This window comes from Rattus norvegicus, chromosome 8 (assembly GCF_021556685.1).
Source record: "Rattus norvegicus strain SHRSP/BbbUtx chromosome 8, alternate assembly SHRSP_T2T, whole genome shotgun sequence".
Lineage (NCBI taxonomy): Eukaryota > Metazoa > Chordata > Mammalia > Rodentia > Muridae > Rattus > Rattus norvegicus.
In genome coordinates this window covers 11,418,744-11,439,671 of record NC_141541.1, presented here as the reverse complement: position 1 = coordinate 11,439,671, position 20,928 = coordinate 11,418,744, and the positions used below count along the sequence as shown (strand labels likewise).

Below are 20,928 nucleotides of genomic sequence, written 5' to 3'. Positions count from 1 at the left end.
GCCGCTTCCTCCTCCCAGCCCCGCCCCGCGTTCCGCCTGGTTTCCGTCGCGAAGGACGCGGCGTCGGTTGGTTGTCAAGATGGCTGCGGCGGGGTCGCGGCCGCTACCTCCGCCGTCGCCCCGCGAGGTCGCCTCCCTCGCCGCTGCCATCGCCACAGTCGCCGGGGCCGCTGCGAAGCTAGGACTGCTGCAGCCGAGCCTGCGACGCCCGTGACGCGGGGCCTTGGAGACGCGCGGCCCGGAGCGCCGAGGAGAGGACCAGGAAGGCCGAGCGGCCATGCGGGCGGCACTTAGGTGAAGGATGCTGGCGGGCAGGCCCGGAGCCCAGAGCGCAGGCGCGGGCCTGGGCGCCGGACCCCGGGACGCGCTTGGCGCCCGGGACAGCGGCGGGCGACCGCGACCCGGCGCCTACCTGTATCCTTTCCACGCCCTTCCCCCTCCCCGCTCCGGGAGCACGCACGCAGGGGCATGAAAACTGGCAAGTCATTTTCAGTGCGGATATTTGCTTTAGCAGCTGTCACCCACCCTACCCTACTCCACCCCCGACCTGAAGTTACACTTGGTCGACTTTTGTTTGTGACCTCTTTCCCCGGCTTCGCACACCCTTACTTGGACTTGGCTGTCAGATTTTTGTAGATTTTAAAATACACCGGTCCTGTATTGGATGAGCGAAGATTCGCGTTTTAGAATTACAGCGTTTTTACCCTTTACTTACAGAGACGTAAGTCTTATTCAGGCTCCTTAGAAAGAAAAATTGCCCAGAGGCTAAAATCTTGGGCTGTTCCGTTTTAGTTGTTAGCCGCACACCCCTCCTAGGGCTGCAGAACCCTAGCGTGTTGTGATCATTTTGTCTTCAATTCTGCCCACTCTTGTCAAACAGAGGAAGGGAAGAAAGCAGGGGACCTGAACCTTGATAATCTGGATTATTTCTGATTTTTTCCCTAAGAAATCGTTGAACTCCCATTTGATGTTACTGTTGGTAACATTGTGAAAATGACAATAAGCTTTTTTTTTTTAAGTACATAAAGCAGTTTTTTTTTCTTCCAGAGAACATTATTATATTAGAATTTACCCTTGGTATTCTCAGAAGACTGGCTGGTGGTGAGGATGATGTTTGCTCAACTGTTTTTCTCAGGAAATGGAGTCCCTTCTCTTTCCTCAAACGTGGGTCCCTTCCACCACTACCACCCTCCCTCCACTTCCTTAGCCCCTTAGTCCCACCTCTGCTAGGATATGCTCTTACAGTTTTAACAGCAAATCATCAGTTTTCACCGAGGGTCTCCTCTCCCGCTGACCTTCCTCTGGGTTCTAAGGATGCAGGTATGTTAGGGTTCCATTAATGCCAAAACACTCTGTCCCCAGGGACTCATCCCCAAGCTTCTATCCCTGGGTCTTTCTTCATTCTTCCGGACAGTAGCCTGCAGTAGCAGCTGCTAGCTCTTGTCTTCTTGTCTTGCCTTTTCCTCTTGCTGCTGCCACAAACTGTCTTCTCAGAGTGTGCTCTAGAGTGAATGCTACTGTCTTTTGAATTCAACTCTTCATTTTTGACGTTGTTTTGGTTGGTTAGTTGGTTTGGTTTGAGGGGTGTGTGTGTGTATCCCTGGCTGTCCCAGAACTTGATCTGTAGACCAGGCTGGACTTGAATTCATAGAGATGCTTGCCTCTACTTCTGGAGTGCTGGGATTAAAGGCACTGTATCTTCTTATACACTGAATGAACTCTTACTACCTTGTCCTAATTTGTCTCTAAATCAGGATACAAGGAAATGGCTCGTTGACAAAGCATTGATCTTCTATTATTTTCATTAATGATACCATTTTTAATTTATGTGATAAGAACATTGAACAGAGCAAGTAGGAGTAAGGAGACAAAATTTATAAGTACCGCTGTAGTTAAGTTCTAAGAGACTGAGAGAGTTTTTAAGTGGAGGCAGTAGGAAGAGGTTTGACTAGATCTGGCAAGGAGAATACATTGTATGATAGTTACTTGTGTTGATAACCTAATTGGAGAAAGACTAAATGAGGACATAAATGACCATAGTATTCTTTATTTTGTAATGTTAGCTATATAAAAATTATATTTCTTTACAGTAGATGTTAGGGTGAGTTGTTTTGATAATACATACAAAAATATTAAGCATCTATGTAAAAACTTAACTTCAATACCATTCGTCAGATGCTGGGCAGAAACATTCTTTATGTGTAATAAGCAAGATCATAATATAGTACTATATATGCTATATAGTATATATGCTAATACAGGAACTAGAGTTTATATGTAGTAGGGTTGTCTAGATAATTTAGAAATATATACATGTCAGGACATTACACTTGTAATCTTTCTGTATGTTCTTGGGATAAAATTTAAACATATTGAAGAAAATAGTTCTCATGTGATGCATTGTCCCCTGTCCTTGTCATTTGATCCAAAGTAACTTAAGCTTGTCTTTCCTACAGTGTTCTCCTGAAAGGAGAAAGCTGTATTTTTCTCTACTGATGACTTGTGACTTTGAAAAGCTAACCATCTTCTTGAAGTCTGACCCTAATAAAGCTTTCAACTAGAGAAGAAAAAGATATAGCTAAACTTGGTTCTATACTGTTCAAAACCATATTTCCTCCCCTTTTAACATGTTTACAAATCCTTCAGAAAACACCTTTAAAAACATGTGTGTCTTTGAGTTCATATTGATGTGGTACTGAATTCTAGTTGAAATGAAGGCAAAATGAACTCTAGCCTGTGGAGGAAGAAACTTTATAAAAATGACAAAACTGTTAAAAAACAAGCTCCCTTGGTAAGGCTCAGATAAGAGTTCATATACATTTGATTATTCTGAAATAGATAATAGTTTCTTTATAATATTGACACAAAAATACTATAAGCCCTTGAAATTAACACATTTTGACAAATGTGTTAATCATAATCATAATACCCTAACATTACTGTAAGTATTTGTTTTAAGTCTACATTATCCAAACCAACTTTGACTGTCAGCTCGTGAGGAAAACTTTAACCAGCAGTTTCCTATAAAATAGACAAGTATTTGTGCTCTATAATTTGTAGCTTTGCTGTACTCTCACTCATACCTGGATCTCAGGTGCAGTGACAGTTAAGTCAGTGGCTCTCAGCCTATGAGTTGTCCTTCCTTTGGGGGCCAAATGACCCTTTCACAGAGGTTGCAAATCAGACATCCTGCATATCAGATATTTATAATTCACAACAGTAGAAAAATTACAGTTATGGAGTAGAACAAAAATAATTTTATTATTGGAGGGGTTACCGTAAATAAGGAGCTATATTAAAGAATTGTAGCGTTGTGAGATTAAGTAGTAATTGATCCTTTATTAAATTTCAAAATCATGAAAAATATAAAAATATTGTGATAAATTTGAAAACAGTCAAAACACAAATTGGGAAAGCCAATTAATCTTGTCAGTACAGATTAAGGAATGGCTAGTTATACGTAAACTTCAAATTATTAGGATCACCAAAATACTCAAGTTCCTCCAGAAAATTTTTATAAACACATAATAATATCTGGCTGTCCTTGTGTCTTTTCATAAGCCATCAACAGGGATCTTTGGAAAGAAAGACTATGTTGACAAACATTATAATTTATTGCTTATATTTTCATATAAATGTCATACTGTAGACTAAAGGGTCCATTGAAACATTTAATTCATCTACTCATTTTGTGTTATTAAAATCTTTCATTTCCTTACATATAAACCTAAAAAGGACACCTTACTAGTAGCTATCCAAATATCTGTATAATGAACAAAAATATGTGTTTTCACTATCTAAGTTTGTGATTTATAAAAATAATTTATTTTCTCCTCATGGAAAGTTAAGATACCATAAATCCATATACCAAGTCTAAATATGTGTGTGTGTGTGCATGTGTGTGTTTGTAGATCTCACATTTGTACTAACTATTGTGTACACGGATTAGTTGTCCCACAAGAGCATTTTGATGTTATTAATATGAGGCTCTAATTATACAGTCTTGTCATGCAGTAAATATGTAAACTGCTGTTCTTAACTAAATGGCATCACTAGAGATACGAAAATCCATCTCGAGAAAAATTTAGAAGAAGAACGCCAGATACTACTACAGCAACAAAAACTATGCCGGAATCGAGCACGTAAATATTTCATGGAGTCAAACCGGAGAAGAAAGTAAGTAATTGTATTTTATTCAGAAATGTAGAAACTCTATGTCACTCTAAGTTAGTAGTTTCTCTACTTTGAGGTAGTTCATACTTGAGCCGTGGCCATGTTTATTGCTAGAACGAATGATCAATGTTCTCATAACTTTGTTAATTTATTTCCAGTTTATGGATTGTGGCCGTCACAGTGTTTTCTTGGTACAGAATAAGAAGTTTAACTACAAACAGACTATAATTTGACTTTAACTTACCATTCATCTTATATAATTTTTATCTGCTACCCTCTTGCATTCAATTATAAAAAGAGGGGAGAGATGAATACGGATATAAATCATTACCAAGAAAAGCTGTCTGTGGAGACTATAAACTAAAATGAAGTAAAATGAAAAGTATCCAACCTTCTTAATCAGTTACAGGATTTTAGTTAGAGACTTTTACAGATAGTGGTTTTGTATTTAGTGTGTATGAGTGTTTGTCTGGACCCACGTAAGCGTGCCTGGCCCTCACAGAGAGCAGAAAGAGCGTCCCTGAAACTGAAGTTAGAGAGTTGTGAGCCACCGTGTCTCCAGTCTTCAGCGAGTGTTCTTCACCGCTGGGTGATGTCTAGCACCTGATAAAAGGATTTTACTCAACCTTTTTAGGCAGAGTGGTTACCCGTTATTTAAAATGTGTTGTTACAGCCTTCTCCATGCTCTGTCATCTCCGGTAGTAGAAGATCCCTGGAGCTTGTTAAACGTCTTCGTTGGGCATGTGCTGCAAATCCCATTTGGGAATACAAAATTGTTTACCTGTAACTTCTTTTTCTGACCTTGTATTTTTGCTGAGCTTAATCCTTTCTTTCTCTAACAATGTTAAAAGTTAATGAAGTTTATTTTGGTTTTGTTTGTATGTTTCTGTTTTTTTCTGTTACATTTTGACTCCTGAAGACCTTACAAGGCACATGACAAGAGTAAGGAAAGATGATTATAGATTTTATCTAGTTATGCTATCTACTCAAGGTAAAGTCAGAGGATTGTAGGGTTTTTTTTTAGTATTTGGTATTTTTCCCTTTGGACAGAGGAAAAATACCTACCATTTTTTCAGTTATCTTGGGAAGTTATCTTGAACTGTTTAACATGCCCTAGATTAAGAATCTCTAAAAAATTCATATTCTAGAAAATTAAAAATAAAAGACATGTAAGGGGATGCTAGAGGGATGAGGTAGAAATGGGTGGGTGGGTGGAAGAGCACCCTCTTAGAGGCAAAGGGGAGGGAGGATGGGATGGGAGAGCTATAGAGGGAAGACAGGGAAGGGGGACATCATTTGAATGTAAATAAATAAAATAGCCAAGTGAATAAAAAAAGAAAAGATGATTTTTACTCTCAAATCATTAATAATGTAATAATGAAAGCTAAGAGTGATTAAAGCTAAGAGTGGTTGAATCTCCTATGAAGTAGGACAGAAGTGCATCTCATGGACTATAGGACAGAAAGGATTCTTGGAAGAATAGTTAGCCTCATGTTAGCCAAGGACCATGAAAGGAACTGTGCTTTATGTAAGCAGAATAGAAGAAAAGTCTAACATAAAATGGGACAGAAGATGCTTGTGGGTGTTATGTGGGAAAATGTGGATGAGTATCAGATGACAGGAGATAGTTTATGAAATAATATGTATACCAATCTAAAGAAAGTAAAGAGAATTTGCCCAAGGTAGATTATAAAGACATATCTTTAGGTTGTAATAAAGAAACAAAATTAGAGATGTTCAAAGATCAAACTTATATCTTCGCTCATTCTACCAAAGAAGCAGCAGATGATGAAAACAAAACAGACAAAAGAAGTGGAGACGATTAGAGCACGGCAGTGAGCGAGCATGGGTGCGGGCTTGAGCAGAGCCATAAAGAAGTGGAGACGATTAGAGCACGGCAGTGAGCGAGCATGGGTACGGGCTTGAGCAGAGCCATAAAGAAGTGGAGACGATTAGAGCACGGCAGTGAGCGAGCATGGGTGCGGGCTTGAGCAGAGCCATAAAGAAGTGGAGACGATTAGAGCACGGCAGTGAGCGAGCATGGGTGCGGGCTTGAGCAGAGCCATAAAGAAGTGGAGACGATTAGACTACGGCAGTGGGCGAGCATGGGTGCGGGCTTGAGAAGAGCAGATAAAGGCAGAAGTCAAGGTCATGTGGAAAGAGAGCTGTCAGAGTTGTTCTAGATTAGGGGAACTTGAATACTTAGTGTAAACCTTTCTAGAATAACTTCACATTTTAAGCCTTTGTACACATTAGTACAGGGAATTTAGCCCTGGACCTTAGATGGACTGGCATGGCTTGAGACCTCCTGCCCTGCTCCATGGCTGTGCCGATTGTACAGGGCTGTTCTACTTTACTGCCTCTTCTTGTCTTCTCTTTTTCCACATCCACTTATTCCCTGGTGTGTGCTCATGCACACATGCAGTGAACAGTAAGTGGCCTCTGACAGGTAACATGGGTGAATTCTTCTATGGAAGATTTTATAACTTCTCCACTATTCACTCTAACTTTTGAAATTTGATTTTTTCTTTAAACTGAAGTAATACAGTTTTAACTTGAGTGATTTAAAATGCTGAAATGGAAAATACAACCGGTCTTTGCTTATGACAATAATGTAAGATACTTAAAGATGTACTCAACACTTTCTTATGAAGTAATTACAAATTTATTAACAAATGTGAGTTTTCCATGTCTTTAACCCAGTTTCTTCCAATGACAGCTTTTTACAAAATTATAGTATGATATCAAAAACAGAATAGTGACATTCACATGGCCAATTCACAAAGGTCACTCATGTCACTTTCATAGCTACAACCCTTCCTACCCCCTGATCTATTGGTCTTCATTCCAGTTTTGTTTTGTTTTGTTTTGTTCTGTCCATTTTTTTATACTGTTAAACAAATAAAATTATAATATGCAACCTTGGGGAGTTATGTTTTTCCCTCTCAGAACAGTTCTGTGGTATTCACTGTTATTGCTGAGTAGTACTCCATAATACATATGTACCAGAAACATGTTGGGTTCAAGTTGTTAAGAGGTGGTTATTGCTGCTGCTGGTGGTAGTGATGGTGGTTAGGAGGAGCTTTGGTTTGTTTGTTTGTTTGTTTGTTTGTTTGTTTGTTTGGGGTGTTTTTAATTTTTTTTTTTGGTTCTTTTTTTTGGAGCTGGGGACCGAACCCAGGGCCTTGCGCTTCCTAGGTAAGCGCTCTACCACTGAGCTAAATCCCCAGCCCCTTATTTTTTATTAGATATATTTCTTTATTTATATTTCAAATGTTATTCCCTTCCCGGTTTTCTGTCCATAAGCCCCCATTTCCTCCCCTACCCCTCCTCCATATGGGTATTTCCCCTATATATCCCCCTTACTACCCCCCCCCATATTCCCCTGCACTGGAGGTTCAATCTTGACAGGACCAAGGGCTTCCCCTTCCCCCGGTGCCCCAACAAGACTATTCTCTGCTACATATGCAGTTGGAGCCCTGGGTCAGTTCATGTATAGTCTTTCGGTAGTGGTTTAGTCCCTGGAAGCTCTGGTTGGTTGGCATTGTTGTTTTTATGGGGTCGCAAGCTCCTTCAACTCTTTCAATAATTCCTCTAATTCCCCCCAAGGGGGTCTTGTTCTCAGTTCGGTGGTTTGCTGCCAGCATTGACCTCTGTATTGGACATGCTCTGGATGTGTCTCTCAGGAGAGATCTATATCCAGTCCCTTTCAGCATGCATTTTTCAGCTTCATCAGTCTTATCTAGTTTTGGTGGCTGTATATATATGGGCCACATGTGGGTCAGGCCATTCCTTGAGTTGCTGCTCTAAACTTTGCTTCCATATCCCCTCCTATGGATATTTTTCCCCCTTTTAAGAGGGAGTGGGAGCATCCGCATTTTGGTCATCCTTCTTCTTGAGCTTCCTGTGGTCTGTGGATTGCATCTTGGGTAATTCGAGCTTTTTGGCTAATATCCACTTATCAGTGAGAACATACCAAGTGTGTTTTTCTGTGGTTGAGTAACCACATCCTAAGTGAGGACTCAGGATGATATTTTCCAGTTCCATCCATTTGCCTATGAATTTCATGAAGTCATTGTTTTTGATAGCTGAGTAGTACTCCATTGTGTAGATGTACCATATTTTTTTTTAATCCATTTCTCTGTTGAAGGCATCTGGGTTCTTTCCAGCTTCTGGCTATTATAAATAAGGCTGCTATGAACATAGTGGAGCATGTGTCTTTGCTGTATGTTGGAGCATGTTTTGGGTGTATGCACAGGGGAGGTATAGCTGGGTTGTTTGGGTTATTGGCAGTAGTTTTGTTTATTGCAATACTTCTACTATTGAGTCTACCATTGAGCCACATCCCCAGCCCTACACTGAGGTTTTTTTAAACTGTTTTTCTTAACAGTGATAGACATCGGAGTCATTTCTGGTGGGGTGGTATGGCTAGAAACTGGAAATTCATGTATAGTTTACATATAAACATAAGCTTTTATTTTTCTGGAATACATGGCAAGGAGTACATTACTGACTCATATGTATGGCCTCTACATACCTATAGCCTTTTTTCCAGAGTGGCTCACTGCCACTGTCTAGTACATAGACTTGTTTGCTAGAATTGAGCCTAAGAATAAATGTAACTAGGATTTAAAGATCTTACTCTTAGGATTAAAAGCTATGACCTTTAGTTAACTGATAGACTCTTATTTTTTGACTGACATCACAGCTTTTAGAAAAATGCAGTACTCATTTTATCTTTGTATTATATACTTAATCTTTCTGATAAATTAGAACGTGTGTGTTCTGTATTTGGATGTTTTCTTCACCAATATCTTTTTGTTTGTTTTTTCAGCCAAGTGAAAGAAATCCCATTGAAAAGATAGGAATTTCAGTATAGATTTAGGGATTTCAAATAAATTTCGATTTTAAGAACAGGACTGGTAATGTGAAACGTGAGCCTTTTCACATGTAGAAAACTCAAGACAGCTTCTTGACTTTCTTTCCTCACCATTTGATATATTTAACCCTTGAAAAATATTTTTTCCAATTTCATTTTTATCCCTAGTTTTTCATTTCTAACACCTCAAAATATGGTTGAGTTTTAAAGTATAGAATTTGAAAGGTGTAACCATCCACATCTGAATAGGGTTTTGTCCAGGAAAAAGAAAAGCATTACAAGGCAGCCTTTCCAATCCATATACTATCTCTTGGGGCCTCAAGTACTCTGACTGCCACTGCTTATTATGTTGCTACAGAAAACTGTCACCATGGCACGCCTTTTGTTCCTAGGAATACTTCCAGCAGGAGTAAATGATACTGCACAGTGGTAGACTCCTGGGAAAGCAGAGCAAACAGCTTTGGCATATGACTGTATTGAATGAGGTCGCTCACTTTGAGCTAAGGTGCTCCATGTATTCTGTGAGACAGAACTGCATATGTTGAGCCTTTCATAGGGTCTCCTATGAAAGTCACCAAGGCACACTGTGTCTTCTGAAAAACGTCCAGCCCAGGGCAGTGGGTAATGATAGCACACTCTTCCGAGTCTAAAGTCTACTGAGGTGGTGAAGCCTTCTCTCTTGCTTTCACCACCGTTATTCCCACTCCATTGGTCTGAACTCCTGGCATATCACCAAATAAAAGAAATCTGCAGCTCCTGGTGGAGCAAGGAGAAAACTGTAGTGAAAGCATTGCTGTACTGACATTTAGACTTCATCATCAGGCCTATCACAGAGCTCAAGAGAACATGCATTGACTTGCTGGCCAGACATATTCTGCCAGTGTTTTAATTTGACACATTTAGTTCAAACTATAGATTCTGTAGTCTTGGATGTGAAATGTTTTTCTGGGCACATTTTAATATAGAAAACAGGACCACTGTTGAACGGTATAAAGTAGTAAAGATGGCATTTTTGCTACTAGAATAACTTTATATTGTAGCAAGGAGCATATCACCTCTTAACTTCGGAATCTACCATTCCTCATTACTAAATTGGCTGTGTTTCTCAGCTTACTTATGCAGGAACTCTGTTTTGTCTCTTTTCCTAACTGAGCATTTGCTTGCTGTTGCTTCTGCTAGAGCACTTCCTTTCTCCATAATTTTCATGACTGTCCCCTCTCTAACTTAAATGTCATGTCTCCAGGGAGAAATGAAATATGGCTTTCCAATTAGTGTTGTTTGTTTTAATCAGAATGTCACCTAGAACTAATGTGTTTTCATTTTTAAGTGTCTAAAGAAATAAATAGGACCAGGTGCAGTGGGCAGATCACTGTGAGTCCTAAGCTAGACAGATCACATAGCAAGTTCCAAGCCAGCCAGGGTACATAATGAGAATTCCTCTCCGAAAGCAAGAACAAATTAAACAAAAGTAATAAATAGAGGTGGAGAGATGGCCCAACGGTTAAGAGCACTGACTGTTCTTCCAGAGGTCCTGAGTTCAATTCCTAGCAACCACATGGTGGCTCACAACCATCTGTAATGAGATCCCATGCCTTCTTCGGGTGTGTCTGAAGACAGTGACAGTATATTCACATATATGAAATAAGTAAATAAATCTTTTTTTTAAAAAAGTAAATAATTTGTATTACATCTTTATTACCAAACCAAATAAGTAACAGCTAAGTGTTAAAAACGATCAGCTTGGACTTACTAATGGCTCATTGGCTACTGTCTAACGAATGCTCTGCCCCCTAAGACTTGCTAACATAAACAGTGTATTCTGGTAGTCCGTGTTGACTGACATAACTGTTAATTCTCCCTTCAAGAATGCTGTTACACTCAGATTTCTTCTGTGGTTCTTGTTTTATCTGTGGTGATCTAAAGGTTCTGTTGAACTTGAAATTCATTATGCTTCTTCAGACACATACATGCTTTGTGCTAGGGCTCGATTAACCAATATTGCTGGAAACTAACCAGAGAACTGCCTTTCGCTATCTCTCTTTAGCTAACCTGGCTGCATCTCAACATGGTGATCTTAAGATCATCAAAAACAATGTTTGCATCCTGGAATTTCCTTAAGTAAATGTTCTCAAGCAGCAGGTTAAATGCTGTAAAACTTCAAATGTAGTTTGAGAAATCACACAGCATTACTGTCATAGCGGTCCATCGGTTATGAGAGTGACAGGACCAGAATCTTTAAAGAGGAGCTACATAATCATAGAAGAGAATGGCTGGAATCTGTAAACAGCAGCACTGGCGTGCGCGCATGCTTTCTTAACATCTTTTTTTGGATTGTTCATTATATAGTAATGTGTATAGAAATGTATTTTTTAAAGATATTTACCTCTTTTTTAAGATTTATTTATGTGTATGAGTGCTTTATTTGCATGTACGCCTGCATGACAGAACCGGGCCTCAGATCCCATTATGGATGACTGGGAGCCATCCCTTGAAAACCTAAAGCTCTGTCCCCCAATGCGGTAGCTCTCTAGATGACAAGGCAGGCCTTTCACAGTGGCCCGAGGTAACCCGAGCAGGAAGATCCTTCAAAGAGTTCATCCAGCTGTTCCCCCAAGTTCCTACACAACAGAGTGGTGCCTTGGAATACTTCCTATCCTGGTCAGGCTGGCAGTGCAGTCCTGCTTCTTATCAAATACTTCTGGAGTAATGCAAACACATTTTGCAAGAACAAAATGTAACTGTTTAAAGTAGTATAACTAAAATAGAGAAAATAAAATAAAGTGCCTAGAGGCAATTATAAATAAAGGGGAAAGTTGGGAAAAGTGAAGACCTGGGGCAGACAAGCTAGCTTAGTAGGTAAAGATGTTTGTCTCACAAGCCTAAAACCTGAGTATGACCTCCTAGAACCCCCACACACATATACACACACAATAATAATACTTTTTAAAACTGGACATTATTGGGCAGATATTTGTAACTTTGTCTGCTAAAGAGTTCTGGGTTCCAGATTTATAAACGAAGCTGAAATCCAACTTTTTAATAAAAATTGTATTTTTAGCACAAGTAAGACTTATATGACAGCCAATTTTAAACTTTTGATGTAAAGTGGGAAAAAGTCATTTCCTTGCCTTCCTCATAATTTGCAAGGCTGCTTCTCTCACTAGTGAATGTGAGAAATAGCGTGGCTCTTACAAAAGGCTTCTTACCACAGCAGGTGGGGGACATTGGCAGGCCTGACAGAAGTCAGAAAGGGCCCCCTGCAGGGCCTTCTCTTAGTTACAAAAGATCTGAATGATGTCCAAAACCCCATTTTGTAAGTACATATAAACTCTTAGCCAATGGCCTGTTAAAAAATCTGGAATGTGCTGTGTGTAAACCAAATGGAAGCAGTGTTACTTCATTAGTGGTGGTGGTTTCAGACCCTCTGGTGTGCCTCATTCAACTGCTTGTCTATTGCTCCTTTAATGTTAAATCTAGAGCTTTTGAGGAGAAACGTCAAAAGCAAGAAGAAAGAGAATATCAAATTAGAGAACAGATCCTGCAGCAGAGGAAGCAAAAGTTTGAAGAAGTTACTGAAAAATTCCAGCGTGCCCATGTTCCTGTTTCCCAGAGAAGGAGAGCAGGTACCTTCATTTTTGGAACAATTCTAAAAGCAAAAATGGAAGTGTAATCAAATTTAAATCGAGGAAACAATGAAACTACACATGAAAAAAGTAGAAATAGCCTGGTGAGTTGTTTGAGTAACAAGCATTTTAACCAAATAAAAACCAGGAATTTTATTTAAATTGAATTTGGAGAATATTGTGTTGACTCCATTAGTAAATTCTCTATTCACTCACAAGTTTCTTGACTCACACTAGTTCACAATGTTTTGTCTTTTTAAAATGGATTTTATAAGTAACTTAACAGAAAATTTAGCAGTTGGGTTCAGGAAATTAGTGGCACAATCATTCTGGCATTTTACTCATGGTTTGGTTCAAATTTTTATTCGAGAGATTGGCAAATAAAAAGTCTACAAAGTAATACCATCTAATAGTCTAAGATCCACAACCAATTTAGAATTTAAATATAATTGGACCGAGGAGATGGCTGTGTGGATAAAGAAAGCATTTGTAAGGCACGTCTGCATACCTAGAACCCTGTGAACTCAGACAGCACTCAGAGTACTTAGGAAGCACAGACAGGGGATCCCTAAAGCAAGCTGCTACGTAGTCTTGGCAAGCTCTGGGTTCAATTGAGAGACCCTGCCTGAATAAACAAAGTGGAGATTAATGGAAGCAGACACCCAATATCAACATCTAGCCTCCACGCATACCCACACACTCCAGCACCCACATACTCACCCACACACACCTGCACCACACACCTACACCCACACACCTGCACCCACACACACCTACACCCACACACCTGCACCCACATACACCTGCACCCACACACACCTACACCCACACACCTGCACTCACATATACCTACACCCACATACACCTACACCCACACACCTGCACCCACACATACCTACACCCACATACACCTACACCCACATACCTACACTACACACCTGCACCCATACACCTACACCCACACACACCTACACCCACATACACCTACCTACACCCACACCTACACCCACATACCTACACTACACACCTGCACCCATACACCTACACCCACACATACCTACACCCACATACACCTACACCCATACACCTGCACCCACATACTACACCACACACCTGCACCCATACACCTGCACCCACATACCTACACCACACACCTGTACTCACACACCTGCACCCACACACCTACACCCACACACCTGCACCCACACACCTACACCCACACACCTGCACCTACATACCTACACCCACATACCTACACCACACACCTGTACCCATACACCTGCATCCACATACCTACACCCACACACCTGCACCCACATACCTACACCACACACCTGCACCCATACACCTGCATCCACATACCTACACCACACACCTGCACTCACACACATACCTACACTCACACACACCTACACCCACATACCCACATACACCTACACCCAAACACCTGCACCCACATACCTACACCCACACATACCTACACCCACACACCTGCACTCAAACATGTGAGCATGCATATTCATGTGCATGTTAAATTAGTATGTTAAATTTATTGATATTAAATATGTATTTAAATAGCTCTTTTTATATATTTTAAAAATAATTTTAAGTGTGAATATGATTGATGCTTTCATTATCACATCCACATTTTTAGGCCTTAAATCGCAAGGCAGAACTAACAATATGTCAAAGCTCACTGAAGAAGGAGAGCTGACAGTGCCCTGTGCCCGGCTAGCATATGCTGGTCTGTGCTACTCTGTCTCCAGCTAGACTGACTGCAGAAATAATGTAACTGTACTCCTAACACTAAAACCCACACCTCTTTTGGATAAGAATTTACACAGTATCATTGGTAGAATAGCAGAATGTGTAACTACTGTGAAAACATAGAAAGAATGCGAAACCTATGTCAAAATGCTAGGTCACTGTTTCTAGAAAAATAATATACATGACTCTTGAATCAGTATCTTACCAGGCAAAGAGAACAGCAAAGGGTAGCCCAGACAGAAGGAACAGCTCATACAAATGAAATGTGTCTTTCAGTGTATCTGAAGCACAAGTTAGGATGGTAAGAAGAGAAAAATATTAACTTGAAACTAAAAAATACCTAAGTTGGAGCCAACTCCTGAAGGACTCTGTATGCCATACTAAAAGGCACATCTTTCTATGAATGCCATTTCCGTGTCAGTAAGGAATCTCTGTATAAACAGGAGCTGCAAAGAACACTGACACAATCAAAAGACACCAAAACATGCTTCTTCTCTGCTAGAGTGAGTCCTGAAGTCCGGCTCGAGAGCCGATTCCATGTTGTAAAGTTTCAGAACACAGACTCTGCTTTCACTCAGCGGCCAAATTCTAGGTGGTTGCTGTCTTTACTCTTGTGCACATGGTAGCTGCTAGATCACTAGCCATGAGATTGGTGTTCTAGACAGAAAAAAAGGAAAATATAAAGTTATGCCAGTGAGTCCCCCTTAACACAGGCCTCCTCGTTCATGTGTTTTTATCTGTTTGGCTCTATTTGTACGGAAAGCTGGGACTTTCTCAGTGTTGGGTATGTTTCTACTCCTAACAATATTTTCATACAAAGAAAGGAAATGGATGTCAGACGGGTCTCTCACGTTAGGATATGCTCATAAGAAGGGTAACTAAAGTGACAACATAGAATGTAGATGGAAACAGAAACATACTGAAGTTAAAAGGCTAGGAGGAGACGTAATGTTGGGAAGAGGTATTCAATTTCTCAGTTGAGCTGTAACTGTATATAGACATAAGAGGGAATGTATTCAGGTATCACAATCAATAGGTTTTTTAAATGTAGGAGAAGAGAAGCTACAAGGAGAACAATGCCTGGGAAACTTGGCAGAGAGCACTCATATAATATGCATTAATAATAGCAGTATACTGCTAGATACGGAGTGCTGGGTTTCCATGAAGAGTTAGAACAAGAAAATCATCTGCTCTTCCTCTAGGCTTGAAGAACTATAGAATTTAATGAGTGGAATATAATGTCTCCATATGCAAGGGATACAAGAGAGGCAGGACTCTTGAAAGACAGTGAGGGGAACATTAGAAGTAAGAAAAAGAGAATACATTGAGTGTCAAAGTGCATATTTGAAGATGGATGTATACAGGAAACAGATGGATGAGAGGTTTACCGAGCAGGGTAGGGTAGTGTCTCTATAGCATGACACTGAGGACATCACTTGCTGCCTTCTTACCTTAGCTTCTCAGCTGTAAAATTCAAATAGCATCTGTGCCAGGCAGGATAAGCACACTGAAAAACTGCTTAAAATAAGCTCTGTAACTGCTCAAATATTGTTGATTTTTAAAATTTTATTCACACGAATATTTTAAAATTTGTCATAAAATTTTGAGTCCATAAAATCAAATATGAAGTTTTTATATATGTTTGTGTATGCCAACACATTTTTCAAAGTTTCATATATTCAAATAAATATTGTCATAGAATTATTGACAAAAATCTCAAAGTAACAATTTCTTTCTTAGGGCTTACATGTCAAATTTAAAATATTAATTCCATTGTAAATATATTATACAAGAGCTTTGAATTATTTAATTGGTCAATAAAATTATATATCAAGAAACCACCGTTGCTAGAATGATTCTTTATTGGTTTTTTTCTTTGTTTGTTTTTTACTATTCTGTTAATTTTTCAAAATCCAGTTCCTCCATTAGAAGAGGCCCTAAAACAAATTCAAGAATCCAACTTAAAACCAGAAGTAAACATTTCTCTTTCCCACAGGCCAGCAACAAACTGGCGGTAAGTAATTTATTATTAACTATGTTAATGTTGTTAGACTGTTACAACGTTTATATAATAACCATATGGCTTTATACTTGCTGAATTTGTCATCTTTTTCATTGGTTACATCTTATCTTTGTTTTAGAATTTGTTTTGTTTTGGTTTTTTACAAATTAAGTATTAAGTCAGAATTGTAATTTAGTATCTTACACTCCAGTAGTACAAATACTGCCAATAGTGAATCATTTTCTATGAAATATCAGCACTTTTAATATACTGATGTTTATTGTCAGTACTAAAGAGATAGACTTGTTTACATTGTAATACAAATTTAAAAAAATAATTTTGTACTTGTATTTTTTCTTCACTCAGAATTTTGTTATTGTTGTTGTCTCAATAAAAACTGCAGTTTTAATTTCTGATTCTCACCAGCATTTCCTAAGTAAAGCCTATAAAAGGAATAGCATGGACTAGGCTTCCTTTAATAAATTTTTTCATCATTTTCCAAATACTCTTATGTTATATGCAGAGAACTAGGATGAAGCATTGTAAATCAGTATGGAGTAGACTGTTGAAAGTGCAATCCCTAGGTGCTGAAGAGACGGCTCAGTGGCTAAGAGCACTAGCTATCCTTCCAGAGGACTGAGGGTCAGCTCCTAGCACTACATGGCAGCTCACCACTGTTTGTACCTCCAGTTCCAGGGTATCTGATGCCCTCTTACCAGATATATGCAGGCAAAACACCAATGCATATGAAATAAAAATAAGTCACTTTTAATTAAAATGCAACATAATCCATAGTATCTAACCTTAGAAGTAAAATGGCGTTGTGGAAAGCACTAGACTGTAGGTGTAGCTCAGTGGAGAGCATTTGCTTCACCTTTCTAAGACCTGGGGAGATCACCAGCGCCACACAAAACATATAGATTTACATCAAATGGGTAGTAATAATCAGAATACTTACTTATAGGAGTTAATAATTCAGGCTGTAAATTTCGTTAATATTTTACCTATATAAAATGTGATTATTTCATTTGTTAGAATTTTTCTGATCAGAAATTCTCTTGATTAGAGCTAAAACATAATTTAACCCTTTCAGTATTCATTAGAAAAGAACTACTCATTATTTTGAAGAATCTCATTTAAAAAAGAATGCTTCAGCCAAGCTTTGAAGAAACTATGACTTAATCAGGACAAATGGTGAATGGCACTGTAGACAGAATGGTGATCACATGTGACAAAGAGATGATATATCCAGGGTAAAGTGTAGTTGAATCCAGATAGCTCAGTGGTAAAATGCTTACTGAGCATGCACCAGACCCGGGCTGACCCTCCTAGGACTAGAAAGAGAGAAACAGAGACAGAGAGACAGAGAGACCCATATTTTGAGATAGGAATAGAGATGCATGTCTTTAATCCTGGAACTCATGATGTAGAGGCAAGAAGATAAGAGGTCAAGGCTATGAGGCCGTGTCAAAAGCAACACAGTAATCATATAAGTGAATCAGAGAATACACATACTAAGAGCTTGCCTAGATATGAGAGTAGAGAAAGAAGTAAATCTTTATGTTAAGAAATATAAACATTGGGGCCATCAAGATGGCTTAGCAGGTAAATGCACTTGCCACCAAGCTTGTCAGCTTGCACTCGATTCCCCAGGACCCACATGGTCAAAGGAGAGAACCACCTTAAGTAGCTGTACTCTGACTTCAACATGCATGCTCTAGTATGTGTGTATGCATACACAAAGAAATACATGTAACTTATTCCTGAAATTTTAAGAAAATTTTAAGCAAATTAGCAAAAATCATTTTTAAACATACTATTTATAATCATTATAGACTATTGTGCATAATAAGGAGAAAGTGGATAATGGAGTGAGGAAGAAAGGGAAGAAAGAAAACAATATTTCATGAAAAGAATACATTGTAAGTTTGGTATGATAGCATAACGAAAATAAAAACAGCCAAGGAAAAGGTGAGAATATGCTGAGTAGAAGTTTGGAGACTTCTCAAAAAAGTAAAAAAATGAACTAACTACCTTATAACCCAGCTATTTCACTCCTGGGCTTATACCCAGACAACTCTGTATACCACCATGGAGATGTTTGCATCCCTTGTTTATTGCTTCTTTATTCACTGAAGCAAAGAATTGGAATCAGATTTGTCATCCAACAGATGAGTAGATAATTTTGATATGTATGTATGTATGTATGTATGTATGTATGTATGTATGTATGTACAAACACTAATACTACTCAACTATAAAGAAAAGCAAAGTTTAAAATGTACCAGAAAATGGATGGACATGTACATTATCAAGTGAGGTCACACAATCTCAGAAAGAAATAAACCACATGTCCTCTCTCATGTGTCTTTCTAGCCAGTAATACATGTATATATGTAAACATATATCGTGGGTACAGTATAGCAAGAAAAAAAGACAGCTAAATATAATAAGGTGATATGAAAAGAGTGAATGTAGGAATGGATATGACTTATGAAAAGGATATCATAAAACTAATTGTTTCTAATGCTAATTTCATCATGAAAGTTTTGGGTTGTGGTGGATATGTGCATAAAGTATTCTGTACAAAAAAATATAAGTTTTAGTGTGAAGCTTCACAATTTCCATTTCAAATGGCAATTCTAACTGGATAGACGTTCATTAAGTTGTATAGACTTTGAGTCTGATGAATTTTGACATTTAATGTTTTTATTTATTTGCAAGGTTTTTACTTCCAATGAACTTCACTAAAAAGGAAAATACGTTAATATTTTAAATTTTTTTACTTAAACTTTTTAAGTCAGAAAATAGTCTAATTATAAATATTAAATTTTTTATCAAAATTGAGGCAAAGAGGACTAGGTAAAGATATGAAGGTTGTGGCTTTATTGTTACTTAATTTTTTTTTAGTATTTTTGTTTCCAAAACCAGATTATAGTTTTGTTCAGTACACTGAACTAGAGTGCTGTACATGTTAGAAGAATTCCAGAAATAAGGGGGAAATACCATAGATATATGTAAACTCTCTGAGGGCAGAACTTGGCCTGAAGCTATACAATAGAGTAAGATAGTCATCAAAGACAAGCACTTCTTACAGTTTAGTTAGTTTAATTTGTCTTATATGTATGTACCGTGAGGTACATAGGTAGGAAAGGAAGCCAAGAATTAAACCAAGAAGGGCTTTGATAAGTAATATGTTCTAGAAATAGTGAAAGAATTAGAGCAAGCTCCCAATATGTTTTAGAAGTTTTGCCAAATTAATACTGGAAAATCAAATAAACTAGTTAATCAAATGACTTCTTCAGAACTGCCAAGGAAAGCAATAGAAGATGGGGAAGAGTCAAGGATGGTTCCAGAGACAGGATTTCATCAGTGAATAGAGGGTGAGATGGTAAAACCATTTATCAAGACTTAGGAATGAGGATAAGGGGGGTAGATCTCAGATTAAGCATTTTGCCACAAAAAGAAGAGTATGGCTATGAAGGAAGAATCAACAGGTTTAGGTAGAGAGTAGTTGAAAGGAAGATAGGTATCTTAGTTATGGTGTCTCGGCTGTGAACAGACACCATGACCAAGGCGACTCTTGTAAGAACATGTATGTGGGGCTGGCCTACAGGTTCAGAGGTTCAATCCATTATCATCAAGGTGAGAGCGTGGCAGCATCCAGGCAGGAATAGTACTGGAGGAGCTGAGAATTCTACTTCTTGTTCCATAGGCAAACAGGAGACTTGTCTTCCAGACAGCCAGGAAAAGGGTCTTCAAGCCCATACCCACAATGACACACTTCCTTCTTCAACAAGGCCACACCTTCAAATAGTGCCACTCCCTGAGCCAAGCATATTCAAACTACAAGTTTGAAATGTAGGGTATTCAGGAAATCTAGACCATCAATATAGATGTGACAGCCATCACAGGTAAAACTAAAACTAGTCTGTATTTGTCAGTGGTGGTCTTGAGTTAAGCAATCAATCAGAATGCTTTATGGTAACATGACAGTGTCCTTGGATAGGAACATCCTTCTGGAAAGGCTACAAAGCATTTGAAAGCTAGTCTTTGCTGAGTCCATACCTCCTACAAATGATAGCAGCACTGTAGAACAATGCAATCACAGTGGATGAGCCATTTCCCAAAGAGCCAACTTAGAAAGGTACCCCCAATACTGATCTAGCCCATTGAGAAGGATAAGGATAATATAGACATATGCAAATACAGACAATCACAATCAGTTTACACAAGAGTCCATGAACAGTTCTGGTAGAGTAGGAAGAGGGTCTCCAAATTCAAAACTTCAGAAAGGCTGGCCTCAAGAGTGAGCCTGAAAAGGGACAACACTAAAAAGATGATAACTAGGGGTTGGGGATTTAGCTCAGTGGTAGAGCGCTTGCCTAGCAAGCACAAGTCCCTGGGTTCGGTCCCCAGCTCCGAAAAAAAAAAAAAAAAGATGATAACTAGAAAACAAAAGCCACTAAAGAGAATGGTCGCAT

The 20,928-nt window shown here is 38.8% G+C and overlaps 1 protein-coding gene across 7 annotated transcripts in view; it reads left to right on the top strand.

The window, feature by feature from the left end:
• Nucleotides 1–62: 62 nt before the first annotated feature.
• Nucleotides 63–20,928, top strand: part of Cep126 (centrosomal protein 126) — a 48,990-nt gene continuing 28,124 nt past the window's right edge. For 4 of the 7 annotated variants that reach the window (XM_087561646.1, XM_087561644.1, XM_087561645.1 and 1 more), the window contains exons 1-4: nucleotides 63–414; nucleotides 4,057–4,176; nucleotides 12,530–12,675; nucleotides 16,360–16,456. In XM_087561646.1, coding sequence (XP_087417772.1) covers nucleotides 302–414; nucleotides 4,057–4,176; nucleotides 12,530–12,675; nucleotides 16,360–16,456 — 476 coding nt within the window. In that variant the 5' untranslated portion in view covers nucleotides 63–301. Of the gene's footprint in view, nucleotides 1,321–4,001; nucleotides 4,177–12,529; nucleotides 12,676–16,359; nucleotides 16,457–20,928 lie in introns of all 7 variants that reach the window. The other 3 variants (XM_087561648.1, XM_087561647.1, XM_087561649.1) reach the window with 3 other exon arrangements.